At 30.8% G+C, this 16,298-nt stretch overlaps 1 protein-coding gene across 2 annotated transcripts in view; it reads right to left on the bottom strand.

Moving 5' to 3' along the window:
- LOC124367471 overlaps nt 1-16,298 on the bottom strand; it is a 133,248-nt gene that overhangs the window by 19,836 nt on the left and 97,114 nt on the right. For both annotated transcript variants that reach the window (XM_046824311.1, XM_046824321.1), the window contains exons 5-6: nt 5,658-5,807; nt 1,127-1,222 (exon numbers count right to left, since the gene is read on the bottom strand). In XM_046824311.1, the coding sequence (XP_046680267.1) occupies nt 1,127-1,222; nt 5,658-5,807 (246 nt within the window). The remainder of the gene's footprint in view (nt 1-1,126; nt 1,223-5,657; nt 5,808-16,298) is intronic.

Here is a 16,298-nt window from a genome sequence, read left to right as displayed (position 1 = left end):
AACAAATATAATGTCGTCTTGCTCAACGCAATGTCTTTAAGGCTTCACAACATTTTTTTATGATTTACAATGACATACCTTGTGCATTATTGAGTGAAACTAAGCTCCTAAGTAATACGAATTGCCATTTTGATTCAGATGAAACATAAGCCACCTATACTTTGTAACGAGTGACAATATATTAAGAACTCATCACTTTCTCAAAAAAATTGAAGACACTGGTTACTTGTTTGGTTCTGAGCTAGCATTTTGGTACCCAACCTGGATGCAACTTCCAGTGTAACAATTTCATAATGAACAGTTGTTGAAACTTGATTAAATTTATTAAATAAACTTTTACTTAAGAATTTTTTTATCAATTTCCTACATCAAATCCTATAATAACTAATGTCTTAATTTGAACTTCAATATGAACATTTACACAGCTATCATTAAATTTTCTAATCCATTTTCTACTATTCATTCATTCATGCATAGCATTTTCTCATATACTTAATTGCCCATTGTGTGAATATAGATCACATTCACATCCTTTGCATTCAGAAAAAGAGTTTAATTTTGATCGTGCATATTTAACAATTTACAGGATTTACAACTGTCAGGAGTCATTTAAATAAGCACAAAAATTTCACACAGCAACAAATGCTCCTATTGCGGTGTCATCTCTGGCTACCCAATAGGTGCAGGTAGTCAGCGCAAATGTGTAAATTAGTGCCCACAAAATAGCAGGGGCCATATTTTAAAACAGTATTTAATTTTAAAACACCTCTTAAATACATGTCTTACCTGACTAGATCAAACAATGTAAAACTGAGATTTTTAACAATTTTCTACTTTTTATAGTGAAAAATAAACATTCATATTAGACAAAAAAATCTTAAATGTGGTTTGAAAATGTTATGTACGTTAATACTAAACTATGGATTCTTAAATGTAACTAGCAAGATTGACAAAAATTAAAATACACACATTGAGAGTACATATTTGAGTATTTTGACTTCTGAAACTACAAAGATACAAGAAATAATTTTAACATGTAAGTAATTGATACAATTTAAATAAATCAGTATTTTGTGACTGTCTACTAAAACCACATCTACCACAATGGCTTGTTTTTATAACTTACCTTGACAAAAACCTGGATTCCATAAATGAGGAAGAACACCACAACAATGAACAACAAAACTGCATAACACCCATTGAACACGTGGATGTAGAAATTCTGGAAAGATACATAATTTTAGTACACAGTATAGGATATATAACTTGTAAAACTATACCTAACATATAAGAACAAAAGGACACATTATCAATAAAATCAAAACTAATTAAGTACATTAATATAAGCGAGAACGAATATAAGATAATCAGTTGCTCTATGAAAAATCATTTGCCTCTAAAACATCAGAGGGCCACAGCTTAAAATTTGTGATATAACAATTATTCTATTTACAATGCAATTCCAGGCAATTAATGTTGTATTGCTTTGTCTTTAATGATGATAGTGATAAGACAGTTTAAAACACTTTGAGACTGTACCAATAATTGTTTTATGAATATTCAAGTGTCATCATGACTAAAATTGATTTGTTTCAGCTGAGACTGACTTTGTCAATTCTGTAAAGAAAAATGGCAATAAAAATGATTCTGATTCTGAAACAGATATGATTGAGTGGTTTTCCAATAATATTGGCTAACAACTCAAACAGTCACTTAGGTTTTATTGGACTACAAGAAAGGAGCTGCTGCTTGAAATCTAAAATATCATTAATTATTTCTAAACGTTATTTGTTTTTAAATTAAGATACTACAATTCTTGTAGTATGGAACCCACAATCTTATTTCATTAAACTTGCTTAATTTACTGTTCTTGAAAACTAAACAACAGGGACACTTAAAGTCTAAACATGTTGATTGCAGCACATGCATTAGTGCGTTAACACTATTACATGAAATCGGAACTGCTCAGTATCGAGCTACAGTTGAGGTGTTAAATTATGTAACTTTTCCTTTTGTAGGAAACAGACAAACAACCCAAATAAAAATATCTCACAAACTGCAATTTTTGTAAATCATTCCACCTAAACCCCTTTCCTTTAATTGGATTATTGGGTTAGTTAAATTAAGTTAACAGGTGCAGTCTGTATTGCTTATATTTTAGTTTAATGATTTAAAAGTCACTAAAAATGTACTACTACTGGCTTGAATCTATAACACTTCACATTTCCAGCAACGACGGAGGTTGCTGTAATACACTAGGAATGGGGTCATTCAGAATGCAGTTACCTGAAGCTCTGGGTTTTGCAAAATTACTTTATAAGAATTGCATTATTTTCATAATTCAGTCACTACTGGCATAAATCTATGTAAAACAGAAAGTTACTACACTCAATTCAAATATTTTTAATTATTTTAAACATTACTACAATATGAAAATCATACTTTTTGACTAAATAAAGGCGTTTTGTGAAGGTTACGGCAGTGAACAAGTCATGAGCTACTCCTGCTAGAAGGAAGACTGTTGTATCAGCTGTAGTGATGTTTAAAATAAATGTGTGTTATTTTGTATACTTTCCTACATAACATAGTTAGACTTTTACTGTTTATACTATTATGCTATTAGCGTGCTTCTTGTTATAAACTGATTACATTCTAAAACTATATGTAGCAAACACCGGCCCTTGCTGTAGACACGTACATGTGGCGTTTGATGTTGCTGCTCAGTTATTAGATATTGACTATAACTAGAAGCAAGTTTTTAATGGTGGATATTTCTATAATCAGAAATAGGCTTGGTCTCACCAACTTTGGATAGTTGCATCCGAAGTGTACACTATTTTCTTTACAGGTATTTGGTAACAATTGAATTATGGTCTGGAGCTAGCTTTCATTTCCTATATAGGCACTACTGATAAAAATACAACACTTATTTTGTAACTGATTATGAACAATTAGGGTGGTTTGTTAATGCTTTTTAATAGATTAACAAAATCTATCAAGTGTGATTTTTCCAAGAGGGAATATCCTTCCCAATCATATACCTTCTGTCAGGAATTTTTAAGCCATGAGATACCGGAAATTTCAACTTCAAATAAAGATGATTCACTGAAATGTTCTCTAAACCTTAAAAGCCTTTATTCAACCAATTATGAATGCATTTTACCTTAAGTCCAACTAAGCAATATCTTCTCTCAAAGTAATTAAGTTTTAAGTTTTAGCCTGAAAAACCAAGATCTAATTACCTACTAAACGTCACATACATAAAAGAAACTATCATAACTAATATTTTAAGTGATAACTCTATATAGCTATGTATTATTAAAGGATAAAGCTTGAAACTAGAAACATCCAGTAGGAGGTCAATTAACTCCAACTTGAACCCAGAATCAGTAAGCATCCACTTAATGTGGTCATAAATTAATCTCCTCACTTACAGAATGTGGGATATCCTCGTGTCTCAAATTGCCTTGGGTGATTCATACAAGGGTCATTGTGACAACCATACACAGGGCAGAGTTTCGATAAATTCACCATTTACTTCAGCTCAAAGTGTTTAATAAACAGCTCATTACATAAAAAGTTAGGGCCTCTTTTTGGTATATCCTATGGAAAACAAATTAAAAAATGGTTATTCCCATCAAATTAAAAAAAAACTGAGGAATAACAGAACTAAACACTTTTGGTTTTGTATTGGAGTTGTGAGGATTTCTCACGGAGTTATTTGCAATGAGATGTCATTCTTTTCTCAGCCTAGCTCTGCAAATTTAACATTAATATCAAGAACCTACATAATAAGTTAAGAGTAATTTTAGTACAATATGGAAAAATGGCAGAACTCCCCATTACCCATAACTAATAAGCTGATTTATTGGTTTTACGACCGTAGCTTACAAACACACAGAATATGATTGAAATTTAATGAAAATTGTACAATTTTTATACAATATATTACTGAAAAACACCAGTGGAAATTGGTACAATTTTGTTTTCTAATCACTTTAAAATTAAATAACTCATATTGCTTATTTTTAAATTTTTGACCATTTTTTAAAAATCAAATGTACAATTTTAGTCTTTATAACAATTTTACAGACTAGTTATGTTTGACTGCATTTGTCGAGCCTTTTTCAGTCTTGGCGATCCAGGATGCCTTCACTGGGTTGATTGAGCCTTAGTTTCAATGTCTATCCATAAACCCATGTTTCATCACCTGTTATAATATGTTTCAGTAATTCTGCATCGTCATTGACTTCATTTAGTAATTCCTGAGCACATTCTATTCAATAGTAATTTTGTTAAAAATTCAATAACTTAAGAACAAATTTTGCTGTCACATGTTTGATACACAAAACATTTGAAAAGATTTCATGGCATGAGGTAATTGGCATGTAATATAGTCAGCAACTTCTCTGATTGTAATACAGTGATCGTTTATAACCATTTCTTCTACTTTTTTCACGTTTTCATCGGTTGTTATGTAATGGGGCCTGTGAAGCGTTCGTCATCTTCAATGTCTTCATGGCCATCTTTGAAACCTTATACTACTTGGAAACATTTGTTTTACTCAAAGCAGAGTCAACACAGGTCTCTGTTAATATTTTTCACACTTTGTTGGGAAATTCCCGTTACTTCCTGAACAAACCTCATATAAACAGGGTGTTCACAAAAGGGTGTCACAGACTTATGTAGGTGATAATATTCATAATTTCAAGCATAAAAATGTCATATAAATATAGGTTGAGAAATGTCTCGTTTAGCTGCTAGCCACCATTTTAAAGTGGTATCTTTAAAGTAGCCGTGCTTGTTTGTGCGTTGACGGATTTCTTTGAAAAAAGTATTGTTGAAATTGTTATGAAAATCTTATAAAATTTTTATAACCTATGTAAAACAGCTGATGCCTATCAAAAGATAAAATGTTTGCTGCTCGTGGCTTGTGCAAGCATACTTAGTGGTCCTGCTCGCTTATTCATCGATGGATTTAGTTGAAACAAGTACCATTGGAATTTAATTACATTTTTCAAAAAGTTAGTGTCTACTACATTTGTTTTTCAACAGATGCCATTTTTTTAATATAAAAGAAAATAAACAACTATTTTTTTAAATTGTCCTCTTATCTATTCAAATGTATGTGCCAAATTTGGTTTCTTTAGCTTAACTGTTTTTGGAGATAATAATTTTTTAATAAAAATACATAACGGTGGGTAGCGGCTAAACGAGAATTTCTCAACCTATATTTATATGACATTTTTTGCTTGAAATTATCAATACTATCACCCACAGAATTTTGTGACACTCCTTTGTGAACACCCTGTTTATATGAGGTTTGTTCAGGAAGTTAATTTATATTGTTTTAAAGTGTTCACTATATCTTAATTAATAATGGTTAAACCTGAGTTTGTCATTGTACATCTTGTGTGAGATGACAATAATAGATTCGTGATTCTTGAAATAGCAATTAAAAGTATGAATGAAATGTTAAATATACGATTATAAAAATATAACTGATAAAAAATTGATGTTATTGTCAAAGACAAAGAAGTATGAGCCCTAAAATCTTGTCCAAAATCTAAATTAGACCAACAAGGTTATTAACGTTTGAAAGAATTTGGCTTTAATCATCAAACCGTACAGACTAGGCGATGAAAACCTGTACTCACCCGGAGGTGAGGAGAAGTGTCCAAGTAGTGTATGGTGTAGAACTCAGCCACCAGCAGTGAGTAGGTGATCAAGTTGAATGTAGCGAATGCGAGGAACGACTTGGAGAGAAACTGGCTCTTCTCCCACCGGATATCCCGCAAATGGAATACCTGCAACCAGACAATACAGATAACTACTTAGCAGTCAGGAGAAGAGGGAAATACTGTAAATGCTATGAATTTGAGACACAGCAAAAGTGAATGCTCATACTGCCATCTGGGGAGTGAGAGGTTAGGTAGCAAATATTTGAATGGTAATAATAAAAGTTATGCGGTGCAGCCCTTGTGGCGAACATCAGAACTAAGTGAAATAATACCCTGGACCTCAGTACACTACGTCTGTATGAATGATTTATCTCTTGTATAACTAAAACAACCAAATCCAACGCTCACTGGAACTGGGCAGACTATTAATCCTTAATGTCTGCTAATGAATAGCCTGTTATAGCAATAAAAGCCGGCACCCCCAAAAGATATTGAGCAGAGATAGTCATATTTGTAAAGCACTTCCAGTTACTGATCTCAAAGCCATGGCGTGTTCAAATTTTATTGGCTAATGTTTCTTTGAAATTGCAACATCCAAAGAAACCTGAACCAATATAATTCATACATATATCTATAATTTATACATATATTCATACATATATATATATATATGACTTTTGAGACCAAGAAGGAAAAATTAAGGCTGACATTGCTCTATAGCCTCCTCCCTCCCAACCATCACCATCCTGTTACTGTTTGTTTCAGGTGATGTGCCATGTTGCCACAGGAAGTGCCCTCAGTCTATCACTGGTGTGTGTGGATGTATTATCAGTGCACCTTTTCTGTACAATGACGTGGTCTATACTTGCTCTAATCAACTACCTATGAATTAGGCGAGTTTACCACAAGATATTGGTTCGTTTTTCATTTCTGTGCTTATTTAACCTTAAGCCTTAAATTTTTTGCAAACTGAAAAAGAATATAGATTCCAATTCCAAAAATATAGCAATCTATTTATAAGTAATTGAATCCAAATCAACTGGACTTTAGTACTAATTACTAAAACTTAATATGAATGGTTTCAAAACGGTAATAGTTAACAGTATTATGTATTCTCACAGTAATAACATGTTCACCAGTTTAGAATCAAATCCCATGTCACTTATAGAAGACTTGAGTGATAATTAATTAATTAACTTCCACTGTGTATCACAATAAATGTTTTGTCAATGGATATTAATAGAATTAAAACTCTATGTTATAAGGATCAATAGAAAAGAGCACGTTATCACACTAATATATAAAACAAATAAAGCTGCAATGTGACATGCTTTCAGCCACAGCAACACACTGAACGACAGATAAAAAAGACAGTGGAAGCCCCACACCACCTGGGGGTGCACAGGGCAGTGACAGGGGTGCAACATGATACAGGTTTGCACCAGACATGATCATTCCCCACAAGACGCACTTGAAAGTAACTGTAAACGTAAATCAATTTTAAACTTAATTTATATTGTTTTAAAGTGTTCAATATATTAGCAAGTCTATATTTTGTAACTGCTGGTGTGTAATGGGAACCTAAGGCTTGTTCATAAATAATTGTTACAAGAACTATAGATTGGATGCCATTATTGATAAGAATCAATTTTTAACTGTCACTAAATTTAAAAGACATACTGTCAACAAATCAGTATCGAAGACATATAATCTAGTGTGCAATCAGTATCAATTTCAGTTAATTTTTTTATCAATCTGAAACTTTGCAGTAATCTCAAAATTGATAGAGAAAACATGTGAAATATTAAATGATTTTTTATCTAATCAATACTCTAAATTTTAATCTAATATTTTCTGAAATTTTTAGGTTAAACAATTAATAGTTCTACAATATGTCAATAATCATTGTTGGTGAATTAAAACAAATTCTTTAGTTCTCTACACAAAGTATACAATATTTTTGTATCAATAATTAATTATTAGTGCAATTGTTACTCCTAAACCGGTTGAATTAAACTAGATCTCAAGATTTTTTCCCACACATACACAGAAGTGCACTTACACCAGTTACACGATCTTAAATCTCATGGCATCCTAGTCCAAACAATATATAAATTATAATAAACAGCTGTATAGAAATATACAATTTTTATAACATTAATAAGTATATAAATATAGCTAATTATATATATTCTTACAACTTACTAATTGTGTAAGTTGACACCAAGTAAACTTTGTATACAAACAGTATCAAAACATGCCTTAAACATAATTAGCAAGTTTTATTCATAAAGAAGGCAAGAGTCACAACTCTTATAACCACACATCATAAAAGGATGTAGGGCTGTGAAACATTTATGTAAAACATACCAAGACAGTAGACTAAATTGGGAGTCTCAAACACATAAATTATATATAGTACTAAATCTAATGAAATGTCAATTTTTTTGTAAACTACTTTACTTACTTATTAAGTGCTAAGATATGAGGACTACAAATAATAATGATCAAACCAAACACATTCTTTAGAATAAGTGGCATTAGATACTATTCCATCATATTAGAAAGTTCTGGCACAAATTAAGTGAAAAATCTGTACTCATTGTTAGTAAAATTTCACAAAATCAACATCAGCTCCAACGTAGCTTGATACAGTGTAATAAACAGTATTTATGGTTAAAATGGTACAACTAATTGTTGTTAGTTTCATATATTTTATCTTCAACTACAGTCCTTTAAGGTAACTTTCTTGAAGTCTATAAAAATAAGAAAATTGTTCATCACTAATTTAAAGGCATTTAAAGGACAAATTTTGGGAAACTTTTTAACCAGACAAAAAAAAATGGCTGAATATGACGGATGTAGGTTTTTACACGATTATAAATAATAACTTCAGGGGATTATGTGTTTTCAATAAAATATTACCTAAGAAAATTACTTTGTATGAATAAAACCTTTAAAAACATATAATTTACTTCCGTCATCTTTCATACACCTACTGTACTATAAAAATTCCTATTTCTGTTCAGCAATTTTTTATAAGTCTGATTTCAAGATGACCACAATAACAACTTTAAACACAGTTCTCAGTTTTATAAAAAGAATATTAAAAAAAGAAGGATATTAATTTTAAATTTAGATACATTATTCTACTGTGTATAATATAGTTTTATCATCTAATTCACAGTTTCATTTTCAAATGTTTCGGTTATTAAGCAAAGAAAAGTAGGGAATAAACAAAACATTCAAGTACAACAAAAAATATATTTAAAGCAAAAAAAGAAATTTTTATAATAGATGCAATTTAGTAATACAGTAAAAACATTTACATTTTTACCTTGGTTTTTCTCTTGTAGCCTAAAACTACATAGATGATACTTTTACTTTAAAAATAAGCAATACAGCAAAATAATATACACTAAACTTCCACTGTACGATTTCAACAACTGAAATAACCATGTATGTAAACAAGAAAGATCATCATGAGGAAAGCACAAATGCAGAAGTACATGAAGTGGAACAGATAAAACAGCACGACATATCCCAAAAAGAGAAACAACATTGTCTAAATACTGTCATCGCCAAGGTAAAACAATCCGACACCCTACACTATGTGTAAAAACTGTGCAAAGCTATGATCCCTGACAACAGTTTCTGACAGAGATTAGCCGCCGACTGGTGATAAGCGAGATGGAGTTAGAGACCGTGACTAACGACGGGCGTCTGACAACCGACAACACGATGACAATGGAACAAAACCGTTCACAGCAGAGTGACTGCCTATGGTGAAAATAGACCATGCCAGGCACCACTTACCAAAATAAACACTCAAAACAATACTCGGCTTGGCGGCCTCCCTTGAAGTTCAAGAGATATTAAACATTCTTTCACTACAAGAATAGCGCAACTTGTTCAATATCAACTAAAAAAAACTTAGTTTTTATAATCACTTCAGTTTATTATTAAAACCCTGAGTCTGCCAGTTGAAAACCCCTATATAGCCAAGACAGTTTTGGCCTATCGCTAGTTAAAAACAATCAAAAACAAATATATCTGTTGCACAAATAAAATTATATTATGTAATGTTTTTTGGTGCAAGAAATATAACATTATAATAATTTACCAAAACATATATTTTTATTAATATTATCTTATTGGTGGCGTTGAGATGAAAAATTATCAGTAATGAACAAATTTTCTGATAAGAGACGTGCCAGTAAAAATTTGTAATAAAGTCAAACTAAAATCTGAGGAATATTAATATTAAGATAACATAATTGTGTGTTGATACAAGGTTTTTTACATATAACAGTTATTTTGGAGAAAATGACACATTTAACTGAATTATAATATAATTGTTAGATTTTGATTCTGTTTGTGTACATTTTGTCCAAAAAACTTTGAAAAATACGAAAACAAATTACACTTTAATTTTTCATTTTTTATATAAATAGAATTTATAGGCTCTTTTATTAGAAAAATATCAACAATATAAAGTCCCATTCTTTCATAGAAGATATGTTTTTTTGTAACAATAAAGTAATAAATGACAAAACAGGTAAGGAAATCAATCTAGAATTATTTTTATTTTAGAACAAAACAACTATCCACTTCCTATAGACACGACTAATGATAAGTACTAAGCAATAGCTAACACTAGTTACCAAAGTAATCACTACTAAAATTACCAACACTAATGATATGTAAAATGGATTATGCAGTCATACCGAGTGAGTTCACGGTCAGTTAATTCCATAGTGGAAAGCCAAAATCAGTATGGCGACACACCATTTGTATTGATGTACCAATTATATTCCAAATTTCACTACCATAGAAAAATCATGTTTTAATCCCACTAGAATTGAGTATGTATTACAAATTAGCATTGAAATGATTTGAAATTATACAAATACGGTAAAATATAGGGAATAACCTAAATGTTTACTAGTTGGGAGGGCTGATGGCCAGTGATCTAAAATGTCAGACTTGGGTTTCGAGTTAGAGGTAGCGCTGCTTCAAATCCTGTTTGTGGCCATTTCTCTTTCTTTAAATCAGTACCATCGACCTCACTGTATCGATTCTCCCCATTATTCTGTTTGATAAGATCCTCGCACAGGCCAGTGGTCCGTGAGAACGGGAAGAATACGGTTTAAAAGAAGATTGAGAGAAAGTGTTGTGAAATTGAACAAATACCTCAATAAGTCAAAGTTTGAAAGTTAAGTTTAAACTTCAGTTTACCTTCCTCTTAGTGCAGCATCTAGGAATCTGACGCTGTCACAGACTTGATTCACTCTGGAATTTGGCATCATGTTTCTCTTGATATCCAAATACGTCTGTGACGAAGAAGCTCAAATGAACATTTTATGTTTTAACATCAGACACAAATAACATAAATTACAAAATATAGTGTAATCTATGTGAAGAGGTAGCCTCACTGTTTCATCAGGTGCACAATTAAGTGCACTACCATGATGTTTTAGACACAACCTCTAAACACGGTAGAGCAATAGAGTTTTCTACACATAACATAGCTATGGTGGGAAGGGTTGATTAAATGTGCATATTGAGTTTAGTTCCAATTCACCTTCCTCTTAGTGCAGCATCTGGAATCTGATGCTGTTAGACTTGAATCCTGAATCTAAGTCACATTCATCTTAAGAGATCCAAAAAAATTCGGCAATAAACATGCTCAAAATAAACTTTTTACATCGTTTTGACATAAGAAACACCTAAACTACAAAATATAATGTAACATAGACGAATTCAGTGGTGAATAAAATAATTGAACACGACAATTCTTATTGTCTCATCAGGCACACAATTGACTATAAATATAGGTATCATCATGGACTCATTATATTATCTTCATGAGTATCATTGTAATTGTAGATTTGGTTTAACAAAATTACCAAAAGATTATTTTAATTATTTTATTCCGCTGAAAAGAATACGTAAGAATTTATGCTGGAACAATCACTAATACAATGAATAATGCTCTTTATGCCCAGCAGCAAATATAAAAAATTAGTAATTAAGTACAGTTAAGACAACATATTTCTCATTGACATATTTACATTTAACTTATAGAATAAACATTTATGGAGGAACAATAATAAGTACACAACATAGACAGATTATTGGCAAAAAATTAATCATTGACAATCGTGAAACACAAAAGAAATACAGAGTTTATTAAATATGTTTTATTAAACCCATTTCAACAGTATGGTTAGCTCATTCTTTTATCAATTAACTACATAATGCAATTTTATAAATGAAACATCTATAGGAAATAAGATAGCTTCATCATTTAGGAAAAGAAATGTATAATGGTTGGAGTTCTGCCACAACATAAAAAATAAAGATATATTTAATCAAGTTATCTCTGAACCCTAAATTTAACGATTAAAACATATAAATTATTGTAGTAGGCTAGATATAAGTTATGAGACTATAGTGTATAAATCTTACAAATGTGCAATATTTACATTTTTCAAATATATTTTCCTAGGGCTTTCAATTATGGCTTCATATACAAACAACAATTAATAAAACACATGGCTGTGTTGTTACAGCAATACAGAAAGAAATACATCAAAATCTTAGATAAATTTGAGAAATGTATAATGTTTAAACTTTATTTCATTTAACAGTCAACAATAAAAGTGATAACCAAAGGATAAGATGTTTCTTTACACAATTGATGGGGAAACAACAAACACAATAATTATAGTTATTGATATATTTTTTTCCAATTTACAGAACTTCTGAGGATTACATTCACTAAAGGTTAAAGTAATTTGAGCCAAAGTATAGACTCACAAACGTCGAGGAGTACCTATGTGGCCTGTTAATTACTCATAAAGTGCTAAAACTGGCTGTTAACATGACAAACAAACTTGAAGCAGTAACGTTACCATCACTTTCGTGACCACAGCTTACACGTGACTACATACATGAGTAGTTGGTTATCTTGCTTATGCGTGGCCACGTCACGTAAAAATTATGTCAACACATTATTAACATTTTATTAATATATTGAAACAATGGTTGTATTGTATTCGTTAATTAAAAATTAAAACACTCCAATAATAACATTTTATTACCATATGTGGTATGAAGACGCTTTCATAGAAAGTGAAGGGACTCATGAAAATAAAATTTTATACTCGAGTTAGTGATGTGTCACAAAAGGTTACCATAAATTGTTGAATTTTAAACAAAATTAGTGGTGAATGGAAGTTGCTTAAGAGTGACTAAATGAATTCAGCGACGATGCAGAATTACTGAAACATATTGTAATAGGTAATGAAACATGGGTTTACAGATATGACGTCGAAACTAAGGCTCAATCATCCCAGTGGAGGAATTCTGGATGGGCATGTAAAAGGTTCGACAAGTGCAGTAGAAACTGAAGATTCTTGCCACAAAGTCCAAAGTGCATCATGAATTCTTGCCACAAAGTCAAACGGTCAATACGAAGTGCTACCTACGACTTTAACACCGTTTGTGTGAAGCAAACCGAATAAAAATGCCAGATTTGTGGCCAAACGATTCATAGCTTTCATACCATGACAATTCATAGCTCACACTTCATTGCTTGTTCTTGAGTTTTTGAGCAAAAACAGTACTGTAACGATGTCCCAGCCTCCATATCATCCAGACATGGCTCTGTGTGAATGTTTTATTTCCAAAAATAAAAAGAACCTTAAAGGGCCTTTGGGATGGAGGAGGCATAAAACAAGCATCCTCTCAAATTCTTTCCACTAATCATTTAGGTGTTTCATACATCAGGCTATGCTAAAACTAATTTCCACTTTACTTTTTTACCGCTTTTTTATCTGAAGCGGTTCTTCAGATATCTGTTAAAAGTCATTAAAAGTCACCTTCTACATAAAACGGCATAAAAGTTTAGTATTCAAAACTTTTGAATAATAATGCTAAGAAAATTTAAAATATTGAAAGTTACATAAAACTTACAAAATCTGTTTCTTAAAAACCACTCCTCTAAATTTGGAAAATGTCTACTGGTGCAAATCATCAATGTTTGGTGTGTGAATACTTGTTTATGGTATGATTTATGACAAAAATGTAATAAAGATCAATAATAAACCATTCTTAGTAGAGATCCAAGGTGATCAAATAAAAGGATCCAAATAACATATTTTATACCATGGTTACATGATAAACAAGGAAAAACAAAGCTATAAATCTGTCATAGTATATTGCAGTTTTAGCATTGTAAAAAATTAGAGATAACCATACATAGTACAACATGGTACCAGAGTGCTGATATGAAAAAAGACATATAACTCATAATAAGTTTAAAGAGGTTATTAAATATTTAGTTCTCCCTGGTTTGAAGACTCCACGAAGAGCTTGAAATAAGAAAAATAATTAGCTTGAATAAATTAAAAATCTTTTAATTGTATCAAAATGTGATTCTATGAAAAAGTTTTAACTCCCACCTACTGGCTCCATTTGGAATTAGTAAAAGTAATACTGGTTACTTGACCATTTATATTTGACGAATGTTTCATAAAAGGTATAATATATTATGAAATCTTCATTCTGGTGCCATAACTAACGTCTAAGTTTTCCGGTTCATATTACATCAAAACATTGCTTACACAACTATATTGTAGAAATATCTTGGCCTCGCTGTGGAGAGCCATCTTCACTCAATAGATGTTAAAACAGTTTTTTAAAACATTTGTTGAATGAAGATCACTTTCCACACTGAGGTGGAAATATTTCAAGAATGTAATGTGTAAACAATGTTTTGACACAGTGAGAACCAGAAAAGTTAGTTGTTAATTACTGTGAAACAGTAAAAATCCATTGTTAAGGTAATAGTAAAAATATTATTTTCATATATTCCAATAATTATTGGTTCTTTAAATATTTATTTTTGTCTATAAAATATCAAGATGAGGCACTTAAATTACAAAATTATTAATGCAATGGAGGTCCCACAAGTTGTTGAGTGTACAGAAAAGAAAAAGAACACTGTTAAGATAAAAGTAATCCCTTATCAAACAAATCTTGTAAAATCAGAGTAAGGCCTTCTTCATCAGCTATTATCTTGACATGTTCAATAGCTGGGACAAATAATGGTGTTGAAGCTTATCTCTTGTTTAACTCTAAATAAGATTCCTTTATTTAAGCAAGTGATAGTTATATACACTTTTACAATACTTGTACTTATACATAAATTAGATGTTTAAATTACTGAGAATTCTTTTAAATCTGTATTTTTTTAACTGCCAACTTTACACACATATGTATTTAATAAAAAGGATTATGATACATTAAATTAATTTTAATTAGAGGTGTCCTTGTTTTAAATTAAGATTTTTTTTATCAAGCATCAATAGATCAATAACCAATGGGTACTAAAACAACCATTAAGTGGAATAAAAACCAAGGATATTGTGATCTTTTGATACATTGGTAAACTGTTCAGATCATGTTTCTATTTTAAGTTTTACAATCATTTACAGATGACATAACCACATTTAAGAGGCTAAGAGGTTATTCAAAAAGTTAGCGTGAATACAAGGGGACACACAGAGACCGGGATAAATATTATGTTGTCTTACAACATTCTGAAAAATATGACTTCCAAGTATGTTTTGTCTTGGCGACACAAGGATCTGTGTCCAGTAAGCACTACATTATATCCTTAACAGAAATTAATTACAAGAAATATTTCTATCCTAAAGATTTTTTTATTATCCACATAACCATTATAAATAATTTCAGATTTATTTCCATGAATCAGTGATTGAAAACATTATTTTATATCCTTCTTAATAGCTTTTAGTGCTTTTAAGTTACATTCCTTCGTATAATTAATTAATATTGTAAAAGTTGCATTACTCAATCCAGTAATCTTGTTATAAGTGTATGACTATCTTCACATCTTTGACCAACAACTTAAATCCCTCCAATCATTAGTCTTACTTAGCAGACATTATCAACTGGATGAATTCAAGCCAATACACTACACGAAAAGAAATCTTAACAAGTATTGTAAAAGTAGTGCAACAGTGTTGTCGCACCTTTGGATATCACTTATGCATTCTCAAGGTTATCGTTTTTGAGTCATCCAAGTATTTTACTATTTTATTACAGCATAACATAAAGTTCAATACTGAAACTAAAAATAGAGTCTAATATTTTCTTTCTAAATAATCTTAGATCAGTTTGTTAACTGGTGAGATTCAATTACAAAAGGAGATTTCAGAGATTTTTTTTTACAAACATATATTTACTTGAATAAGTTAATTCTGTAAAATGAACCTCAATGCCCTGTAGAAGCATTTTGTCAAAACCTTTTTAGCCTTGACATTTTATTAGTATATTTATCACAGGAAACGTCTTAAGGTATGGTCTTCTTAATATGGTAACTATGTTGGTTACAAGAAGCACTCAGAATTATAGAGTAGTACTAAAACAGAAAAAAACTATAATAGTAAAATATTACACAGAAATCCCATGAAGAAAGAAAAAGAAATCTTATTTCCATTTATTAAATCTGATGTGTAATCATGTGAAAACTGCTATAAAAGATAAGTTTAGTTTTTAGAAAGTATTCAACACTTCATCACAGTA

This window comes from Homalodisca vitripennis, chromosome 1 (genome assembly GCF_021130785.1).
Source record: "Homalodisca vitripennis isolate AUS2020 chromosome 1, UT_GWSS_2.1, whole genome shotgun sequence".
Taxonomy (NCBI): domain Eukaryota; kingdom Metazoa; phylum Arthropoda; class Insecta; order Hemiptera; family Cicadellidae; genus Homalodisca; species Homalodisca vitripennis.
This window is presented reverse-complemented; position numbering and strand designations above follow the sequence as displayed.